The sequence below is a fragment of the Dermacentor silvarum genome, chromosome 10, assembly GCF_013339745.2.
Source record: "Dermacentor silvarum isolate Dsil-2018 chromosome 10, BIME_Dsil_1.4, whole genome shotgun sequence".
Taxonomy (NCBI): domain Eukaryota; kingdom Metazoa; phylum Arthropoda; class Arachnida; order Ixodida; family Ixodidae; genus Dermacentor; species Dermacentor silvarum.
The window spans coordinates 20811245-20829151 of NC_051163.1; the positions used below are offsets into that span (position 1 = coordinate 20811245).

At 44.1% G+C, this 17907-nt stretch overlaps 2 protein-coding genes across 2 annotated transcripts; both read right to left on the reverse strand.

Moving 5' to 3' along the window:
• Positions 1-301: 301 nt before the first annotated feature.
• LOC119431373 (uncharacterized) lies at positions 302-4715 on the reverse strand. Its single transcript, XM_037698858.2, has 11 exons — positions 4110-4715; positions 3681-3761; positions 2933-2998; positions 2829-2873; positions 2660-2746; positions 2533-2604; positions 2214-2267; positions 1265-1389; positions 1019-1178; positions 587-709; positions 302-366 (listed from the first exon to the last, which is right to left on the reverse strand). Exons 2-11 carry the CDS (start codon positions 3754-3756, stop codon positions 332-334), a joined length of 843 nt encoding a protein of 280 aa, XP_037554786.2. The 5' UTR covers positions 3757-3761; positions 4110-4715; the 3' UTR covers positions 302-331.
• A 7153-nt stretch (positions 4716-11868) lies between these two features.
• Positions 11869-17620, reverse strand: LOC119466076 (uncharacterized). Its single transcript, XM_037726562.2, has 3 exons — positions 17384-17620; positions 16093-16279; positions 11869-12428 (listed from the first exon to the last, which is right to left on the reverse strand). The coding sequence occupies exons 1-3, from the start codon at positions 17516-17518 to the stop codon at positions 12355-12357; spliced, it is 396 nt and encodes a 131-aa protein (XP_037582490.1). The 5' UTR covers positions 17519-17620; the 3' UTR covers positions 11869-12354.
• Positions 17621-17907: the final 287 nt, after the last annotated feature.

A 17907-nucleotide genomic window follows, 5' to 3' on the forward strand; every position in this document is an offset into this window, starting at 1 on the left:
TAAACTGAATTGGCCAGTTTCATCTATCGCACGACTCAAGGTTGAAAGGTGCCATGAGCACGGTGCCAAAATAATGTGGATTCTCCCTTTTGAATCATGGATGAAATTTAACCTGCAAGAAAATGACGGTTTTTCTGTATCAACAAAATGGATCTACTTTGTTATAAAAAGTGTCAGTAGCAGGTAATGCATAAGGGTAATGGTCATGGTACCTGCTATAAAGCAAATAGTACAAACAAGTTTCCCAATGACTAGACTTCATTATGACTAACTGTGGTGGCCCTCGCCAAGGCCACCAATATTTGGGCTCTGTACTCGAACTTTGAAGCACCTAATCCGAAAAATCCGAGTGCACATCCAGTGAGCCTAGAAGAAAGTCATATATTGTGATGATGAGCACTTAATAATGACAGTTCTGAAAACAGCGAGGTGCAACTTTTTAAACAGGAGGCCCCTGTATCTGAATTGTCATATGAGGATCAAGTCCATAAGCACGACAACAGTAATTAACCTTCAAATGTTAAGCACTCACGCTAGACAATATTGTTTCAAGTATTTTTCATGATAATCTAAACACAAAACTCACCTTCAGGTGTGTCAGCCTTGGCCTGCTGTTTGCGCAGTTTTTCGCCAGAGTGGCGCAGCCACCCCTTTATTACGTTCTCTACATCACGTCGTTTTGATGTAGAAAAGTTTTGCATTACAGCCCCTGAAAGATGCATTGGAGATTACTTATGCAACGTTGTGTGTATACAAGCCCAAAGCAAAACATTAAACCCAGTATCCATAATCATTTGATGAAGATACTCTTATGGTGTACAAACAGGAAGTTGCACATTGGCTATTTTAACTTTCTCAAGTACAATACTTGGCTGAGCTGATTTAACGCTCCTCAGCTTGACAAATTTATGAAGTTTGTAAACCAGTACGAGTTTTGACTTTTGAAGTGATAAAGGAAATGGTTCTACCAAGTTTCTTTTTGTCTGCAATATAAACATTCAAGCAGCCAATGCCTTACTTGTGATTGTGTCAGCCACTTGCAATGCAGAAAAATCTTTTTTTCCCTTCATGCCAAGCCAACTATACTGCACGGCCACTTCTTGGCTTAGTAAGATTCCTAAAATGCGCCGTGTTGCGGGTCCAATGCTGCTGCCGCCTAGACCACGAAATTGCTGCATCTGTAAAACATGCACTTTAGTGTCAGTTTCATATACACAAGTACATTTGATACAGCAGGTACAGAAAAGAAAAAAAAATATCAGACCAGGCGCGTCCTCATTGTTTCATTCGCAGAAATCTCGGCATCAAATTCTTCAAATGCCTCGACGTTCTCAAATGGTTTTGTATCACATCCCTTGCGGGGCCAACTGGCGAAGGGCCACTGCACAGCTGCCGTGTAATGGCATCAAGTTGGCACCCTTGGTGTTCAACTCTCATTAAAATTGTTTGCAAGGTCTTGAAGACCTGGTGTTCAAAATCTACAAAGATTGAGGGAAGAAAAATTATTTCATAAAAATGTAATCATAAACAATCTGCAGCTTACTATCATCTTTGAAAAGAAACATATGTAATATATTCTGCTAACATTAGCCTATGGAGTTAGAACTTTGGCAACTAAGTAACTTGAAAAGAAGCCAACAACCATGCAATGAGCAATGCAACAAAAATTACGTGTAACTATTAGGTAAGGTAAGAAGGTATGCAAATGATATTCTAGTTTAGATTTAGGGGAAGGGAAACTGGGCAGGTTGTCCCACGTATGTTATAGGTAGATCAGATAATGGTAATCTATAAAAGCAAGAGTAGGCGGTTGAGGGCAGCAGAGGATTATGCAGACAGAGTAATGGCAGTTAAGAAATCCACAGGCATAGGTTAGGTTTGGCAGATGGAGCATACAGTCAATTGGAGATGTGTAGAAGAGGCGATCCACCTGTAGTAGACAAGGCAAGCTGACAATGATAACTCAGATGATGCACTCATTATATACTCATAGTTTCTCGTCTATTTCACATCAACAGCAAAAATCCATGTGCACAAAAATCTCAAGCTTTGTCCAGGGTGTCGCACTCAACTGTGCTCTTAGATGCTAACCATTATGTTCAAAAAGCCCAAAGGAATCCAGGCATGAATTGTGCACATGCAGAATAGGTAGCAGCAGAACATATCTCTCAAATTTGAACAGCAGTCTAGTAGAATGTAGTTCTTGTGCTTACCAGATGGCCCATGCATGGTTGAAACTGGTCTGCTTGTGGGCCTTGAGGTAGGTGCAGCAAGTTATTTAATCGGGAGTGAATTTTCTGCACGGGATCCTTCTCCAATGAGATGTCCATGAATTGCGTAACAAGGTTATATTATGAATATAAACACACTTTGCAAGCTTCACTCAGCAGTATTGACTATTTAAATTGCAACGGAATCTACTCTCTACTGTACCAGAAAGCTACACACGTAGCCATGCCCTATTGTATGAAAGAGCATGGCCAAACGTAGCACTCTATCACGTAATGTCAACTAAAAGTAATATGCACTTACTAGACAGTACATCAGCAGTGGGAAATGAAGCTCTGCTCAGCCCATATGATGCTTCTGTAAGCGCTCTACGACCTGCATGTTATGGTAAGATAAGTAACAGGAGTGCAATCAATATGCTTAGTCTTACCTGATTGTGCGAACTCCTTTCTTGGCCGAGAGGCATCCATAAGAGGCGAGCAGGCATGGGTGCTGGTTCGTTGGTGTCTCTCCAACCCTATTTGTAAAGACAAGTGTTGATACAACAAAGGGAATAAATGGGCATGCCATGATACTAGAACATGATGCACTGAACCAACCTAAATGTTCCTGCTCTTGTGGCTGGTGCCTACATTCGTAATGCCCTTTAAAAACAACAGAAATATAGTATTGGAGCTGATTTCCCCAGCCATGCACACCTTACCTGAGCTTGGTGTTGTCATCCGACTTAGAGAAGGCCGGAAACCTGGCAAGTCGCTCTGAGCTTCGTCTGCTACGTCACCAAAATAGAAGCAATAAACTGCAGTTTTAAATACAATGAGGACATTGACAAAATGTGCGTGTTGTAGAAGAGTCTACAACATAGTCTTGAGCTGCTGCTTTCTGCATTATAACATGAACTTAGCCTTGGAGTCATAAGTTCTACGCCTTTTGGGCTAAGATCAAGATCAAACTTAAAAAGCTCAGTCAGCTATGCCCAACTGCTTGTAGCAAAGAAAAGCTGCCATTAAATGTAAGAACATGTAGTGAGTATGTAGGTTGTATTCATTTACTCAAAGTGTTGAAATATGTAAACAGACACTGAGCATATCCATGGTAGCATAAGCAACAACTTTCGGATGACCACTCAGACTACACTGACTCCGTGCAGCCATCCTAGTAATTTTTTTGCGCAGCTGGCCCCTTACGCAATGACGCTTGTTGGGTTTGTGAGCAAATTAAGTCACATATGTCCAACAAGCCTTTAAAGATTTGCCCAGGTGGCAGCTACATGACACATGATTCGTATTGCTTGGTGGGAATGTTTGATTTTGTTCATTAAATTGGTAACACAGAATGTATTAGTGAATGATGGACAAAGATTTAAAAAATAGTTATGGAAAAATATGCAATGTTAAATTGTTTTAGAAGCAAATTGGTTCAAGCACTTTAACACAAGCTAGAGGCCTTACCATCATATGTAGAGCGCTGTGGAACGTTCCACAAGTGCAGTGGTTCCTTTGAAGAGCGCCTTGCAGTACCGTGCATTCTTTCTGCACAAGAACATAAGGCATAACTTGAAAAGAATTCTGCTCATTGCAATCACAACAGCAGTCCTTGTTAATAGCATAAAGACATTTTGTGATACTAATAATGTTCTAGGTTCAATATTTAGACTCGCTGGGTGCAGAGACAGCTACATAAACATTACTGGGCTTGACTTCCCTGGCCGTCAGAAGGCGCAGCAATGCAGTTTAGTCGCCGCTCCCGTGGTCTCTAAAATTTTGCAATCGACTGCACATCGCAACTGTTCGAAAACGCTTGCAACAATCAGCTGGCCACGACACCACAACAAGTCAGACATTGTCGTCGCGAAAAGTATAGGAATCGTGATATCTAACCTGTACAAATGCAAACGGTGAGAACAGCATTGCGACTGCGGTGGCATGGCCCGATGGGTCGAAGAAGCTGACGCCCCTTATTGACCCTTTTCGCGGAGCAGTTTGTTTTAGAGGCGCTTACGGCGGCGCGCCATACGTCTCCTCAGCAACCGCGCACGAATACGAAACCATTACCGCTTTTACCTTGCTTCTGTGCGATCAGCTCTCAGAAATGCAACTGAGTTTTCGCTAACGCACTGTGCTCTAATCATGCTAGATTGAATCATGTGGATTGAAGACGTGTGCAGTAGTTGGCTGCAAAAATAGGGACTGGAATGTTAAAGAATGGAATGAATCTGTGTGGCCAAGTTCGCGGACCGCTGCTGCAACCGTCCGAACGTGTTACCGGCACTTCGAGATGTACGGCTTTCCTCGAGGATAAAGAAATTTGCTCATCCGCCAGCATTTTATCGCTAACCTTCAAAGAAAGGGCTTCAGCAACAGAACGTCGGCAAGAGTGAGTACCACTCGTTAAACAATGACAAAGGGAGTAGCGCCGCTTCCTGTCATAGTAAGCTTCGCGCACGTTATTTATACGCATCTATCCCAAATGGCAGGAAAACTTACGCCCACTCTATCGCCGTCGTATCAAGAATAAGCCAATGGGCGCACACTTCAATATATTCACACTATATACGCACAATAAATGACGGACTACACCGATGGCGCACGAATGGTCGAAGCTGAATGTTTTGTGACGGTTCACAAGAGTAAGCGAGTTACTAGCGGTAATATATAGTTGCTACAAGGTATTACAATGTACAAAACAGCTAAGTTCCAAGCCTTGCGCGCAGCAAGAACAAATCTCTCGGAACTGAGCACATCCGCGAGCGTTTAGGCAGAAAATAATCAGATAGTGACTGCACCGAGGAACTTCACTGAGTCAGAAACTGACAAGCCGCTGCTTCAAAATATTTGCCAAATAAAGAACAAAGAGCAAAACACACTAATCCTGATTCAATTCATGAGCGGAATGTTTGGATAGATTGAAATACATATTTAGCCCCGCTTTTAGAACAAGCACCTTATACGCTGCTCGCGCCGTTAGGACAAAGCTTAATGAGCTTCGAAAGCGCTTTTACATGTTCTCTGAAGCTGTGGTCAAAGCTTCGTGTCGTCCACCGAGCTACCGTCTACGATATCTCCCAAAACAGAAGCTTTCTAAGCCGCGCCGGCGTCATACACTTCCATTGTAAACAAGCAGGCAACGGAGGCAGTTGAGGCAAGCGATGGACGCGTCACCACGGGATCAAACATGGCAGCGCCCACGGGATCGCCACGAAAAGGGTCAATATTTGGCAGATCAACTGGCAAAGTTCCATGTTGCCAGACGAGGGATTGCGGTGGCGATGGTTGCTGCCAGCCCGTAGATAGGACGCACTCTTCCGCTGCATTCGCGGCATTTCCAGTCGATGCATCAGCACTCCTTCCTTCTTGTGTGATGGAGAGCCCAGTCCATGTTGTAGGGGTCAGCAGACCAAGCCCAGTCACCAGCACCTGTACAAATGCAAACGGTGAGAACAGCATCGCGACTGCGGTGGCGTGGCTAAGCGCGAATCTTCTTGTAGTCTTGAACGCGTAATTTGAGCAAGTTTTTTTTTCTTCTTTAATGCGTGAGTCGCACGCTAGAGTTTTGACCGCAAAGTGAGAGCGAGTCTGATAGTACATCCATGAAGTCAACGAGGCGCTCAGTGGCACTATCACGTGCGTTAATAACGGGTGTAGAGTACGAACAGTCATTTCATGGCGTTTGTGCCGCATGCGATATTTCAATGACCATTTATTTAGGGCAATGTTCTGTTCGTTTTTTTATAGTAATCTGAAGCTCGTAAGTCCGAATCCTCCTCCAGTCCACTAGTTTCAGGCATGGAGTGGCGCCTGACACCGGCAAAAAAAAAAAAAACATCGCCAAGAGCTAGTGGCGCTATACTAGTCAAGGTGCAACCAAATTAGGAAGGCCCACTAAGCTTCGACAAAGTCACTCCCTCACCAGAACAGGAATTGGCCTCCCTGGTGCAGTATTTGGCCGCTACCTCCCTAATGACTCCTACAGTTTACCCATGGCCCTCAGTTCCCAGCGGCTGCGGAGCACCTGACCAAGGCGGTGGTCAGACCTTCGACGCGGCAGAGGGTGCAAAGAATCTCTGGGTCCGGACAGGCTGCCAACAGAAACTGAACCTGGCAACGTTCAACACGCGCACCCTCTCGAGTGAGGCTAGCTTAGCAGGACTATTTGAGGAATTATCAGGCATTGCCTGGGATATTATTTGCCTTAGTGAGGGGGGTTAGACGAACTGGTGAGGCTTACACAGTGCTGACTAACAACCACGTCCTCTGCTACAGAGGTCTTCCAGATAAGAGAGAATCCGGGGTAGCCTTCTAGTCCATAACAACATAGCGGGTAACATTGATGAATTCTACAGCATTAATAAGAGGGTAGCAGTCGTAAAGGAACATAATAAAGCTGAATGGGAGATACAAAATGAAGGTTGTACAAGCCTACGCCCCAACCTCCAGTCACGATGATGAAGAAATAGAGCAGTTTTATGAAGATGTTGAATTAGCAATGAAAAAGGTGCAAACTCAGTATACTGTAGCCATGGGCGACTTCAATGCAAAAGTGGGGAAAAAGCAGGTTGGCCAGCAAGCAATTGGTAACTATGGCATCGATTCTAGGAATGCAAGAGGAGAGATGTTGGTAGAATTCGCGGAAAGGAATAGGCTCCGAATAATGAATGCATTCTTCAGGAAGCGCAGCAACAGGAAGTGGACCTGGAAAAGCCCTAATGAGAAAACACGGAATGAAATATATGTCATGCTCTCTGCCGATCCCAGCATAGTGCAGGATGTAGAAGTGTTAGGTAGGGTCAAGTGCAGTGACCATAGGCTAGTGAGGTCTAGGATTTCTCTCAATTTGAAGAGAGAAAGAATAAAGTTAGTCATGAAGAAACAGGCCAACCTAGACGCAGTAAGCGTAAAAACAGACCAATTCAGGCTGGTGCTCGCAAACAATTATGCAGCTTTAGAACAGGAAGATGAAGACAATATAGAGGTAATGAATGAAACCGTAACTAGTTTGATCTCAGAAGCAGCAATTGAAGTGGGAGGTAAAGCACCAAGGCAACCAGTAGGTAAGCTCTCCCAAGTAACAAAGGACCTAATAAAGAAACGACAAAACATGAAAGTGTCAAACTCGAGAGATCAGATAGAATTCGCTGAACTGTTGAAACTGATCAACAAGAAGAAAGTAAGGGATATCCGATATTATAAAAAGATTGAGGAAGCTTGAGGAAGCTTGAGGAAAAGATTGAGGAAGCAGTAAAATATGGACGCAGCATGAAATCAGTGAGAAGAAAACTAGGCATAGGAGAAGGCAAAATGTATGCACTGAGAGATAAGCAGGGCAATATCATGAGCAACAATTTTGATGACAGTAAAAGCACAGTACCTGTACAGTACTCATAGCAGCCAAGCTACTTTCATTCGAAGTAGTGATGAACAGGATAGAGGCCCCTTTTATAACTAGCGATGAAGTTAGAAGGGCCTTGAAGGACACGAATAGGGGAAAAGCTGCTGGAGAAGCTGGAATAACTGCCGATTTAATCAATGATGGAGGAGATATCATACTTGAAAAGCTTGCGGCCCTTTATACGCAATGCCTCACGACTTCAAGTGTGCCAGAAAGCTGGAAGAATGCCAACATTATACTCATCCATAAGAAGGAAGACGTTAAAGAATTGAAGAATTATAGACCCATTATTATGCTTTCAGTGTTGTATAAAATATTCACCAAGGTAATTGGTGAATATTTTACCAGGGCAACACTGGACTTCAGCCAACCAAGAAACTGGCTTCAGGAAGGGATATTCTACGATGGATCATATGCATGTCATCGACCAGGTTATAGAGAAATCTGTGGAGTACAATCAACCTCTCTATATGGCTTTCATAGATTATGAAAAAGCATTTGATTCAGTAGAGATAGCAGCAGTCATAGAGGCATTACGCAACCAAGGAGTACAGGATGCATACGTGAATATATTGGCAAATATCTACAAGGATTGCACAGCAACCTTGGTTCTCCACAAGAAAAGTAGGAAGTGTTATCTATCAAGAAAGGGGTCAGGCAAGGAGACACAATCTCTCCAATGCTATTCACTGCATGCTTATAAGAAGTATTCAAGCTCTTAGACTGGGAAGGTTTAGGAGTGAGAATCAACGGCGAATATCTCGGCAACCTTCGGTTTGCAGATGACGTTGTCCTATTCAGCAACAATGGGGACGAATTACAGCAAATGATTGAGGACCTTAACCGATAAAGTAAGAGTGGGGTTGAAGATTAATATGCAGAAGGCAAAGATAATGCTCAATAGCCTGGCAAGGGAACAAGAATTCAGGATCGCCAGTCAGCCTCTAGAGTCTGTGAAAGAGTACGTTTTCTAGGTCAATTACTCACAGGGGACCCTGATCATGAGAAAGAAATTTATAGAAGAATAAAATTGGGCTGGAGTGCATACGGCAGGCACTACCAAATCCTGACTGGAAGATTACTACTGTCGTGGAAAAGAAAAATGTACAATCATTGCATTCTACCGCTACTAACATATGGGGCAGAAACTTGGAGGTTAACAAAGAAGCTCGAGAACAAGTTAAGGACCGCACTGAAACGAAAAATGTTAAGCCTAACGTTAAGAGACAGGAAGAGAGCGGTGTGGATCAGAGAACAAACGGAGATAGCCGATATTCTAGTTGACTATAAGCAGAAGAAGTGCAGCTGGGCAGGCCATGTAATGCATAGGGTAGATAACCTGTGGACCATCAGAGTCGCAGAATGCGTGCCAAGAGACGGGAAGCGCAGTCGAGGACGGCCGAAAACTAGGTGGATTGATGAAGAAATTCGCAGGCGCAAGTTGGAATCATCTAGCGCAAGACATGGGTAATTGGAGATCGCAGGGAGAGGCCTTCGTCCTGCAGGTTACATAAATATAGGTTGGTGATGATGACCAGAATGAATCGCTGCTTACTGCTGTTGACTAGCAATGTTCCTCTGGACAGTACGGTTACACTCTTGAACCACTGGGTAGTAGTACTTGCTAAAAAAAGTGGTCGCAGTTTCACCTGAAACGTGAAGCATCAATTTCGATAGCAAATTTCTAGATAGCTATACGGAGTAATGATAGTAGCTTTATCAGATGTATAAACTTGGACATGCAGCAGCACCGGCAACACGTAGAACTGTTGTCGACGCCGTCGGCGTTTTGCTCGCGTTCGCACAAAATACGTGCGGCGTTGGTGACTGTTGCCGGAGCCTCTGATATAAATAGGCACTTGGTGCCGCAGCTAAACGTCGCCCCCCCCCCCCCCCCCCCCCCCCCACGGCCTTTCGCGCGTCGGAAGAAGGCGCGTTCGCTCTACATCTATTGTAACGGAGGAAAGAGACACCTACTTCTGCAGCCCTTAAGGGAGCACGGCGCAGAACGCGTGTTTGTTCTCTGCCGTGGGTTCACTCCCCGTGAAAGCGCGCGTCCCTCGCGCCCTTTCAGTCGCACATACAGCGTTCGGCGGCGCGTGGCGACGATTTCATCTCCATTGACGTCATACGGAACCTCACGGCGACGGCGACGGCGACGGCGACGCCGACGGCAGAAATCTGCTTTGGAGTGTCCATATAATTGCTATCGCAATAATAAAAACCAACCGCCTCAGATCGCTTTTCCTCTTCAACAATGTCAAGCATACAAATTCCTCAGCAAAGCTCATTATAGAGAGAGAAAGCGTTCAGGCGCACAGCAAGCACAGACCGGGTAGACTTGCTATATATATATATATATATATATATATATATATATATATATATACTGCGCTGGGCCAGGAGAGGTCCGGGAGTGCACCATAAAAATATAGCAGGCGAGAGAGAGCGGGAGAGAGGGGGAGAGAGAGAGAGAAGACTTTATTCCAGGTCAGACTAAGACCTATAGATATTACTCCGCCAGAGGGACCATGGCCAGCTGGTCGGCGAAGGCCGTGGACGCCAACCACACCTGCCAGTAGGGACGTGGGGGGTTAGGGTAGAGAGTGGATTGTAGGCCGCGGGGCTAGAGAAGAGAATGTCTTCTACACTTGCGCGCATAGAGGGGTAGCTGGCACACGAGAGGTCGGAGCTGTAACGATAAAGGTACAGGCCTGCTGGAGTGATCAAAGTGTTGGGCTGAACGGCCCTGAGGGTGTGTACTTGGGTGGTGCAGAGGAAAGGGTGTGGTGGGGAAAGAGTCTGTAACGAATGCCGTAGGCGTTTGTGGGGCTGCTTTAGAGTTCCTGGAGAGGTCTGCGCATTTTCATCGTGTTTTCTGACAAAGTGCAGCGTGTGTGCGGCGCCGCGGAATGGGAGAGTGTATTTTAAGGTGAAAAATATTCAGCGCGAACACTGAGCGCAGAACACAAAGAGGAGACAAGACAAGCCAGTCTATTCTTTGTGGTTTGTCCTCGGTGTTCGCGCTGAATTTTTTTCACCTCAAAATACTACGTACCAACTAGCCCCAACCAAAGTTTTATGGGAGAGTGTAGCCTGGAGGAGTAGCACTCTGGTCTGTGTACTCCTTCTTCATTCCCGTATACTTGCGCTAAGTTAACATTTTCTTAGCAAGGAAACTTGCTTTGATTGTGTTTTTGTTCGTCCAGTCCATTTTGTTGCACTTTGGCGTGTGGCTTTCTTTTTCTTGAAGATGTCATGCATTGCGGTGTTCGCGGCGAAGCGCATGTGGGCAAGTCCGAGGAACAAAATACACTCACGAGTATTTCAAGGCTACGTGCCCTAAATATTAGAGTTTTTCGAATAAATTCGAATTCGGTAAAAAATGTTACCGCGGAGAGTGTTTCGGAGTTTTTTGGGCTTATCTGAAAACGCAGAACCTTATATAGTCACAACTAATTGATTCTATCACGTAATTGTGAGTGCGCAAGTTAACCAAAAAGAAAATTTGTGCAGTCACAACTAATATGCATGGTTGATTATATTTTACATTTGATAGACCCGTTTATTCCATCTGAAAAACCTTCTGACAGAAAACACAAAAAAAGACATGTGGCTGAATGATGGTAATTTTTTTTTGCTCCACATAAAATTTAAGATGCCAGGTTAGCATAAAATGAGAAACCAGAAGAATATTGGAAGCCAAAGCCACGAAGTTTAGATTATATCAATTAATGCACCTGACGGCATTTAAACGTTCTATCACGCGCCGTACTGTAGGCGTGCGCACACAATACATCGCACCTGACTGCTCCTTACGCTCGGCAACAACCTAAGAAGTATTTACCAGCTAGGCCGAAAAAACTACACCGCATCTGCCCTCCGGACCTCAGCTCTGCGAGAAATAGTTCCCGACAGGCGCTGATACTGTAAGATGTTCGCGTCAGCTCTGACCTGACGAGAAGGAGGCAATGTATTTGACTGACGTATTTCTTCAAGTTCCCCGAGTTGGGCATCGATGTTTGCATTTGTCTGTACATTATTAGGTTATCACCTACAATAATACGCCTGTTACAAAACTCTAATCTGACAACTGCGTTCTCACGTTCGTCTGTTTATAATCTCGGGTTCTATTTGCCAGAACTACAAAGTGATTACGAGGCACGTCATAGTGGAGGACTTCCGATTTATTTTGACCACCTGTTTTATGCTTTTTTTTTACATGTACCTAAATCAAAGCATAAGGGCGTCTTTATTTTTTTTTTTTTTGCGTTTCGCCCCCTTCGAAATGCGGCCGCCGTGGTCAGGAGTCGAACTCCCGTCCTCGTGCTTAGCAGGGTAACGCCTTAGACACGGCGGGTGCGTTTGTGGCTACTCTGCCACCACATGACACATCTGATTGGTGAATGCGAGCTCTCTCCATGAAGCGTTTAACTCTTAGATCTTCGTGTACTGCCACCTGCCTGCATGCTGGAAGGTTCTCTAGCGTGTAACACGACGTTCTTTCTACTCACTGCTACTATTGCAAGGAAAGCTGCTAAATTCGTTGTATAATGGTTGCGGTACCCTTATAATTACGAGCTCATATAATTCGAATTGCGCAACAAAGCCGGTAAACTATTGCAATTCTGAGCCTTATGTGTAGTGATAAGCGAGTACGTGTTTTTTGGAGGTAGTGATTCTTTTTTTTTATGACAGCATCGAGATTGGCGGGCACGGGAACAAGCTTGGCAAGGTTTAATACGGTGAAACGCCGGGCCACCACTTCTTCGGCACACACAGCTTCAGATCACGTGTTCCACGGCAGCGCACTGCAAATGTAGAGGAAGATAAAAACTTGAGCAAACGTGGCCAAGATGTCATGAATGCTGGTGCATATGGCGTAAGTATAACTTGGCGTACAAGCGTGATCTTGACAGACGTCATACTTCCTCCTCCGATAGTGGAATTCAACACTTACACGACCATGAATGTTTTAAAAATTAAGACCCAGATGCAGTTCCTCAGAGAACAACAACAAAGAAGATAAAAGAAACGCAAGCCTACTCGATCGATTTAGCAGAATCACAGCCCATTTCGTAGCGAAGCTGTTTCTTTTGAGCAGTTGAATTCGTTTCTTTCTTTTACTTCGAGTACTTGTGAATTAAGCCACACACCATTAAAAGCTTTGCTTGCATGTGAACCGCAACATAGCTCCCGTTTAACGGATATTTATATTCTGTATATTACAGCTCGTTTTCCCTTGGACTTCAGGCAAACATGCCTATGAAGCTTGTATAACCTTCTCTAGTCGTACTGCAGATAATTCACCGTGGAAAACATGGCTAACGAATGCACGTTAACTTTTCTTACACATAAAGTATAATGTGCCTCATTTTCAGCAAACGTGAAGATGGCACCGCTCTCAGGTATTCTCTCAGAAAAATGGCCAAACACTCAACGCGGTCTCTCAAGCACGCGTACAAAGCACAAGATCACGAGTACACAAATCAGACAATGCAATTACTGTAATTGTGCCATATACCTCGAACCTTACCGGTAATTGATATATAACATGGCCCTTATTTCCAGAAATCTCCAAGTTTGGTTCCACATTTGGTTATCGCAGAAAACTTGGAAACAATGCGAATAACAGCTATGATAACATCGTATAATGCTTTCTTTCACTTAAATACATACTTTTACAGTAAAGGCCATGATCAGCGTACAACTTCAGCGTACAATTTACAAGCAGATCAATCATAATACGCACTCATTACAGCCTAATTTGAACTCGGTGTCAGATACAGTTCTGCCAAGACGACGGGCAAACCTTCTACATAGCTAGTTATACTATATAAGAACATTTATAAGGCTCTGGCCAATGTACTGTAAATGCCAAAACCATTCCCACTTCTGCACATCATCTGTCATCCGTCCCCCTATTTTCACCAAATATACACTAAGTGACACGCTCAATTAGCCAAGGACACCAGTAAAACCTTTTACGCGATTTGCATTACGGCGTGGAATTAGGAGAAAAAGCAAGTACTCAATAATTACCTGCAAAAATTATAATTAGCCTACAAACTTCAAACTTTAGTCAAGTATTACTTCTAACATGCCTCCTACCCTTTCGACTAAATGTGAGCTTGATACCGCATTCATTTCTCCCAGAACATTAGGTAACATCGTGTATACTACCTATGCAAAGCTTTCGAGTCCTTCAATAAGTAATTTTTGCAAATGCCATAATTAAATCTCGCTCGAAGATATGCCCCGCACATCATCAATATGCCCCATATTATCTCCGAATGTAAACTCTCTACCACGTTTAGTCCTTTCACGACGCTGAGCAAGCTTTATACGTGGGTTGTAAAACACGTTTATAACGCTCTCCAGTGCTCACAACATAAGTAATTTTCTACAAAGGTAGTAACTGATTATCTACACAGTTTAAACATTCACCATATACAACCCCTAGCGTGCCCCCCCCCCCCCCCCCCCGACACTTCCCATGCAATGTCAATCATAGAGTGCCGTTTAGTGCCGTCGGGTTAGCGCGGAAAGAAACCGTGTTTCGCATTACGCCTTTAGAGGAAAAAAAACTGTGTTTAGTCATTACTTCAAAAGCCACTAATTAACCTACACTAGAAACATTCGGCACACATCATTACCAACATTTATAGCACAGCTGGAAGTTAGCATGATGACTACTTTTGCAACTGGCATGCGTTTACGCACTTTGCCTGTGCAATATTCGAAAAGACTGGATAAATAAAGTCAGTTTGTGTATTGTACTTTAATAAGCACGCCGGGAGCGAGTAAGAGGACTACGTAATGCGCGGGTATTTCAACTAATTTTAGAAGTTTCTTTTTCTTATTAAGGACGGAGGTGTTTAGCCTTTTATCTGTTGAAGCCGGAAATTCGTTCGATGCCGTAGCTATGACCAACTTGTAAACTCTCCTCTAGAAAAGCGTCGATACACCAAGCGTGCGGGAGCGCCATCTGTACACAGCAAAATTGGCGGTTGACAGTGCGTTCACGCGAACCCCGTTTCAAGAAACAGGGAAATAAATAGGGCTGTGCGAATGGTGAGTTTTGAAACCGAATCGAACACGCAGCAAATTGTGCCAAAAGCGAATCGAATATCGAATAATTTTCGAATAATGAACAGCGGTTATCACAATAACTATGAAACGATGTTCACATCCTAGTATTCGTAAAGTTAGCAAGTTTTCGCCATTACGTAGCACGTTATGAAGCGTTGTTTATTAAAATCACAGATGGAGCATTATTAACAAACAAGTACATAGTTTCTTCGCATGCACAAGGCTCTTCAGAGAGTGCGAATGATCGCTGTACAGCCTGTGAAGTATGGCTACCTAAGCGACGTAGCCTGTTCGGCCACGCAAGTTCTCATGTTTTGTGTCTATATTACGCCCGCGGGAGCAAAAATTTACCGTATTTTTGCTCCAATTTTATGTTTAATTGGGTGCAGTTGACGTATTGAAATATTCGCAAAGTTTTTGAAAAATATTCGCATTCACGAATAGTGACTATTCGATTCGAAGATCGAGTCCAATAGGGCACTATTCGATTCGTTATCGAATCGAATAGTGCCCCCCCCCCCCCCCCCCCCCCCCGAAAAAAAAAAAATCTACACTCCAACATGAAAAATTGCAGCCTTGGAAGCCATCTTATCACGTCACGCGTTTACAGAAAATCTTCCGTAGCTTCGTTTGCAAGCAATGGTGAGACTTCTACTGTGATTTTTCATCTTTTTTATAACATGTCAAGTCTCTGCCGCTGTGCATCTCATGTTGAAAGTGCACTGTTGCATTTCTTCGAAGGTTGCGCACTCTGGTTCTTCATAGCGTGTAGTACATTAGATATGTAACTTAACATATTTAGGTGCCACATAACTTAACGTGGCGTTGAAGTATACCAAAAATGCTTCATGTAAGCTTCTCCCGTCTCATCGTCATCGCGAAGTTATGATCACATAATGGCTAAGTCACCGCCTTTTGCCGAAACTGTCAGTTTTGTAACGTAAAAATGGTAAAGGAAGGAATAAAGAAAAAATAAATAATTGATCCATTTATCCATTGCAAACAAGCAATGTATTATCATTCTGTTGCGCAGTTTCTGATTTCTATTATTATCACTATACCTCTCTTGCTTATTGCTCAGAACTAATATGAATGTACTTCTTTTGTATGGTTGCACATAGTGAGCATAAGTGTTGCTCCTGTATTGTCACGAATATAACATCAAGATGATTATGTGTAAGATTTTGACCTTGTATAGTTGATTTGGTTTGATAGTATATTTCCTTCTGTTTGGATTTCTTTGATCCTCCTGCTTTAACTTTCATGTGCTGTACCAGTTGTGAAGTCCTTGTAGTTTACGACTCTGCAAAAATGCAAATTAATTAACAAATGAAAGAAACATTAATTCATTCAGTGCTATAGCTAAGTCTGAATGTCACTTACAATGGCTGACGCAGGGACAGCGCCTAAGGTACGTTCCAGCCTTAATCTCCGATTGCGAAGTGCACCGGCGACCGATTCCGAGCATCTTCTGGCAAGTGTAAGCACCGTGCTTGTACTGTCTCACGCAACACCAACCACGGCGACATTGCCTTGTGCTTTGGCAGTAGCCCCCAGGTCCTACCGATGCCTGCGTTGCGAAAAGACAAGGCCAGCGAATATTTAAAGTTTCACTTCGCGCGAAAGAAGCATCAACCAACACAATGAAGATGCATGCTTCATAGACCAGCGGCACTGGGAAAGCATCTTAGCACAACCTCCTCTATTCTTCTGAAATCCGGCCCAGTGACGCCGAAAGCGGGTGTCATTAGAGGGCGCCACTTTCCCAGTAGTTGGTCACAGTTTATGGGGCATAGTTAGGGCTACTTCAACTTTCGTTCATCAAGCGTCATGCTGAAGCAAAGAGCGGACACAGAGTTGGCAGGGAGCGGTAGCAGCGCTAGGCGAAATTTGTCAATGCTCTAGCAACAACAGCTGTTGTGCTGGTTCCCACTGGCTCCCGTGCACTGTGGAGCAACTTGACAGGAATTGTGAAAATAGAGGGGGCAATGAACCTGTCAAACCGCAGTGGGAGGCACGTAAGGCACGTTAAAAATTTCAGGATTTAATTTTTAACAAAGGTGGCTCGTTGTCCTACTGAACTCACGGTCGCAGGTTTGATTCTCAGACATGATGGAATAATTCCGGTCAGGGCGTAGTTCAATACCGCTAGTGTGCTTAGATTTAGGTGCTCGTCATAAAAATAAATGTTAGGTGGCCAAAATGAATCACTATCCAAACTCCAAGAAAAAGGTTTGCGCCCCTTGAAGCTTATTTTAACCCCAAACAATAATCATCCATCTCGTGTGCCTTTCCTTTCTTTAAAGGTGCGCGCCCGTTACTTCCAGGCCACGAACGGCATGCGCATTATCAGCTTGACATGGCATTCTTGACAGGAAAGTAGCGAGTACAGAGTTTCTAAGTGAAAGGAAATGCAAGCAGGACAAATACAGCGTCGATCAAAGCCCACGTACATGTTGCTTTGGAGCATCAAACCTGAAGAACCAGAATCAAATGGAGGGTCTGAGATGGCACTGAAAATAGCTTTCTTGACCCTCGACAGACCTTCCGCAAAGGGTCTATCGAAACCAACAAAACCTGAATGAAGAAGAGCAGAAGGTTCGTAATTCGATCGTGTTGTTGTTGTTGTTCTGTCGTTTTCGAAAGAGCGTCACAATACACGGTAAAATCTTACAGGCAGGTAAGGCCGTCGGTGGACGGGATCTATCGGTAGCTGCTCCACAAATGCGCGGTCTTCTTCGGACAAAACAGACACAGCGACTGTCAACAGCACAACGCGAACAATGACGAGTAATGTTCCAACGTCCATGGCTTAGCCTATCCGCAACTGCAGGGCCTGTCGTCCTAACGGCACACACTCTTTGATCAAGTTCACCTTTTGCCCCGGGATGCCTTTAACCTTGGTATACCCTTCGCTTTTTCTCGAAAACGTGTACGAACTGTAACAAGCTGCTGGAGAGAGAAAGAGGCGAACAATCAAAGCACGAACCTTTCGGAAACGTCTGAAGAGGCGCACCTGGCAATCACTGATGGCCTCCATATTGCTTGACTCAAACGTTATGCTCATTGTTGAACCCTCAAACCTGGCTTTGAGATGCAACGTATACCTCGCTGTCAGTGGATAAGTTATGGCGCACACAAGCTACAGCTGCGACGGCCACGGCGACACGGAATGAGCGTAAGAATGGATATCCCGCC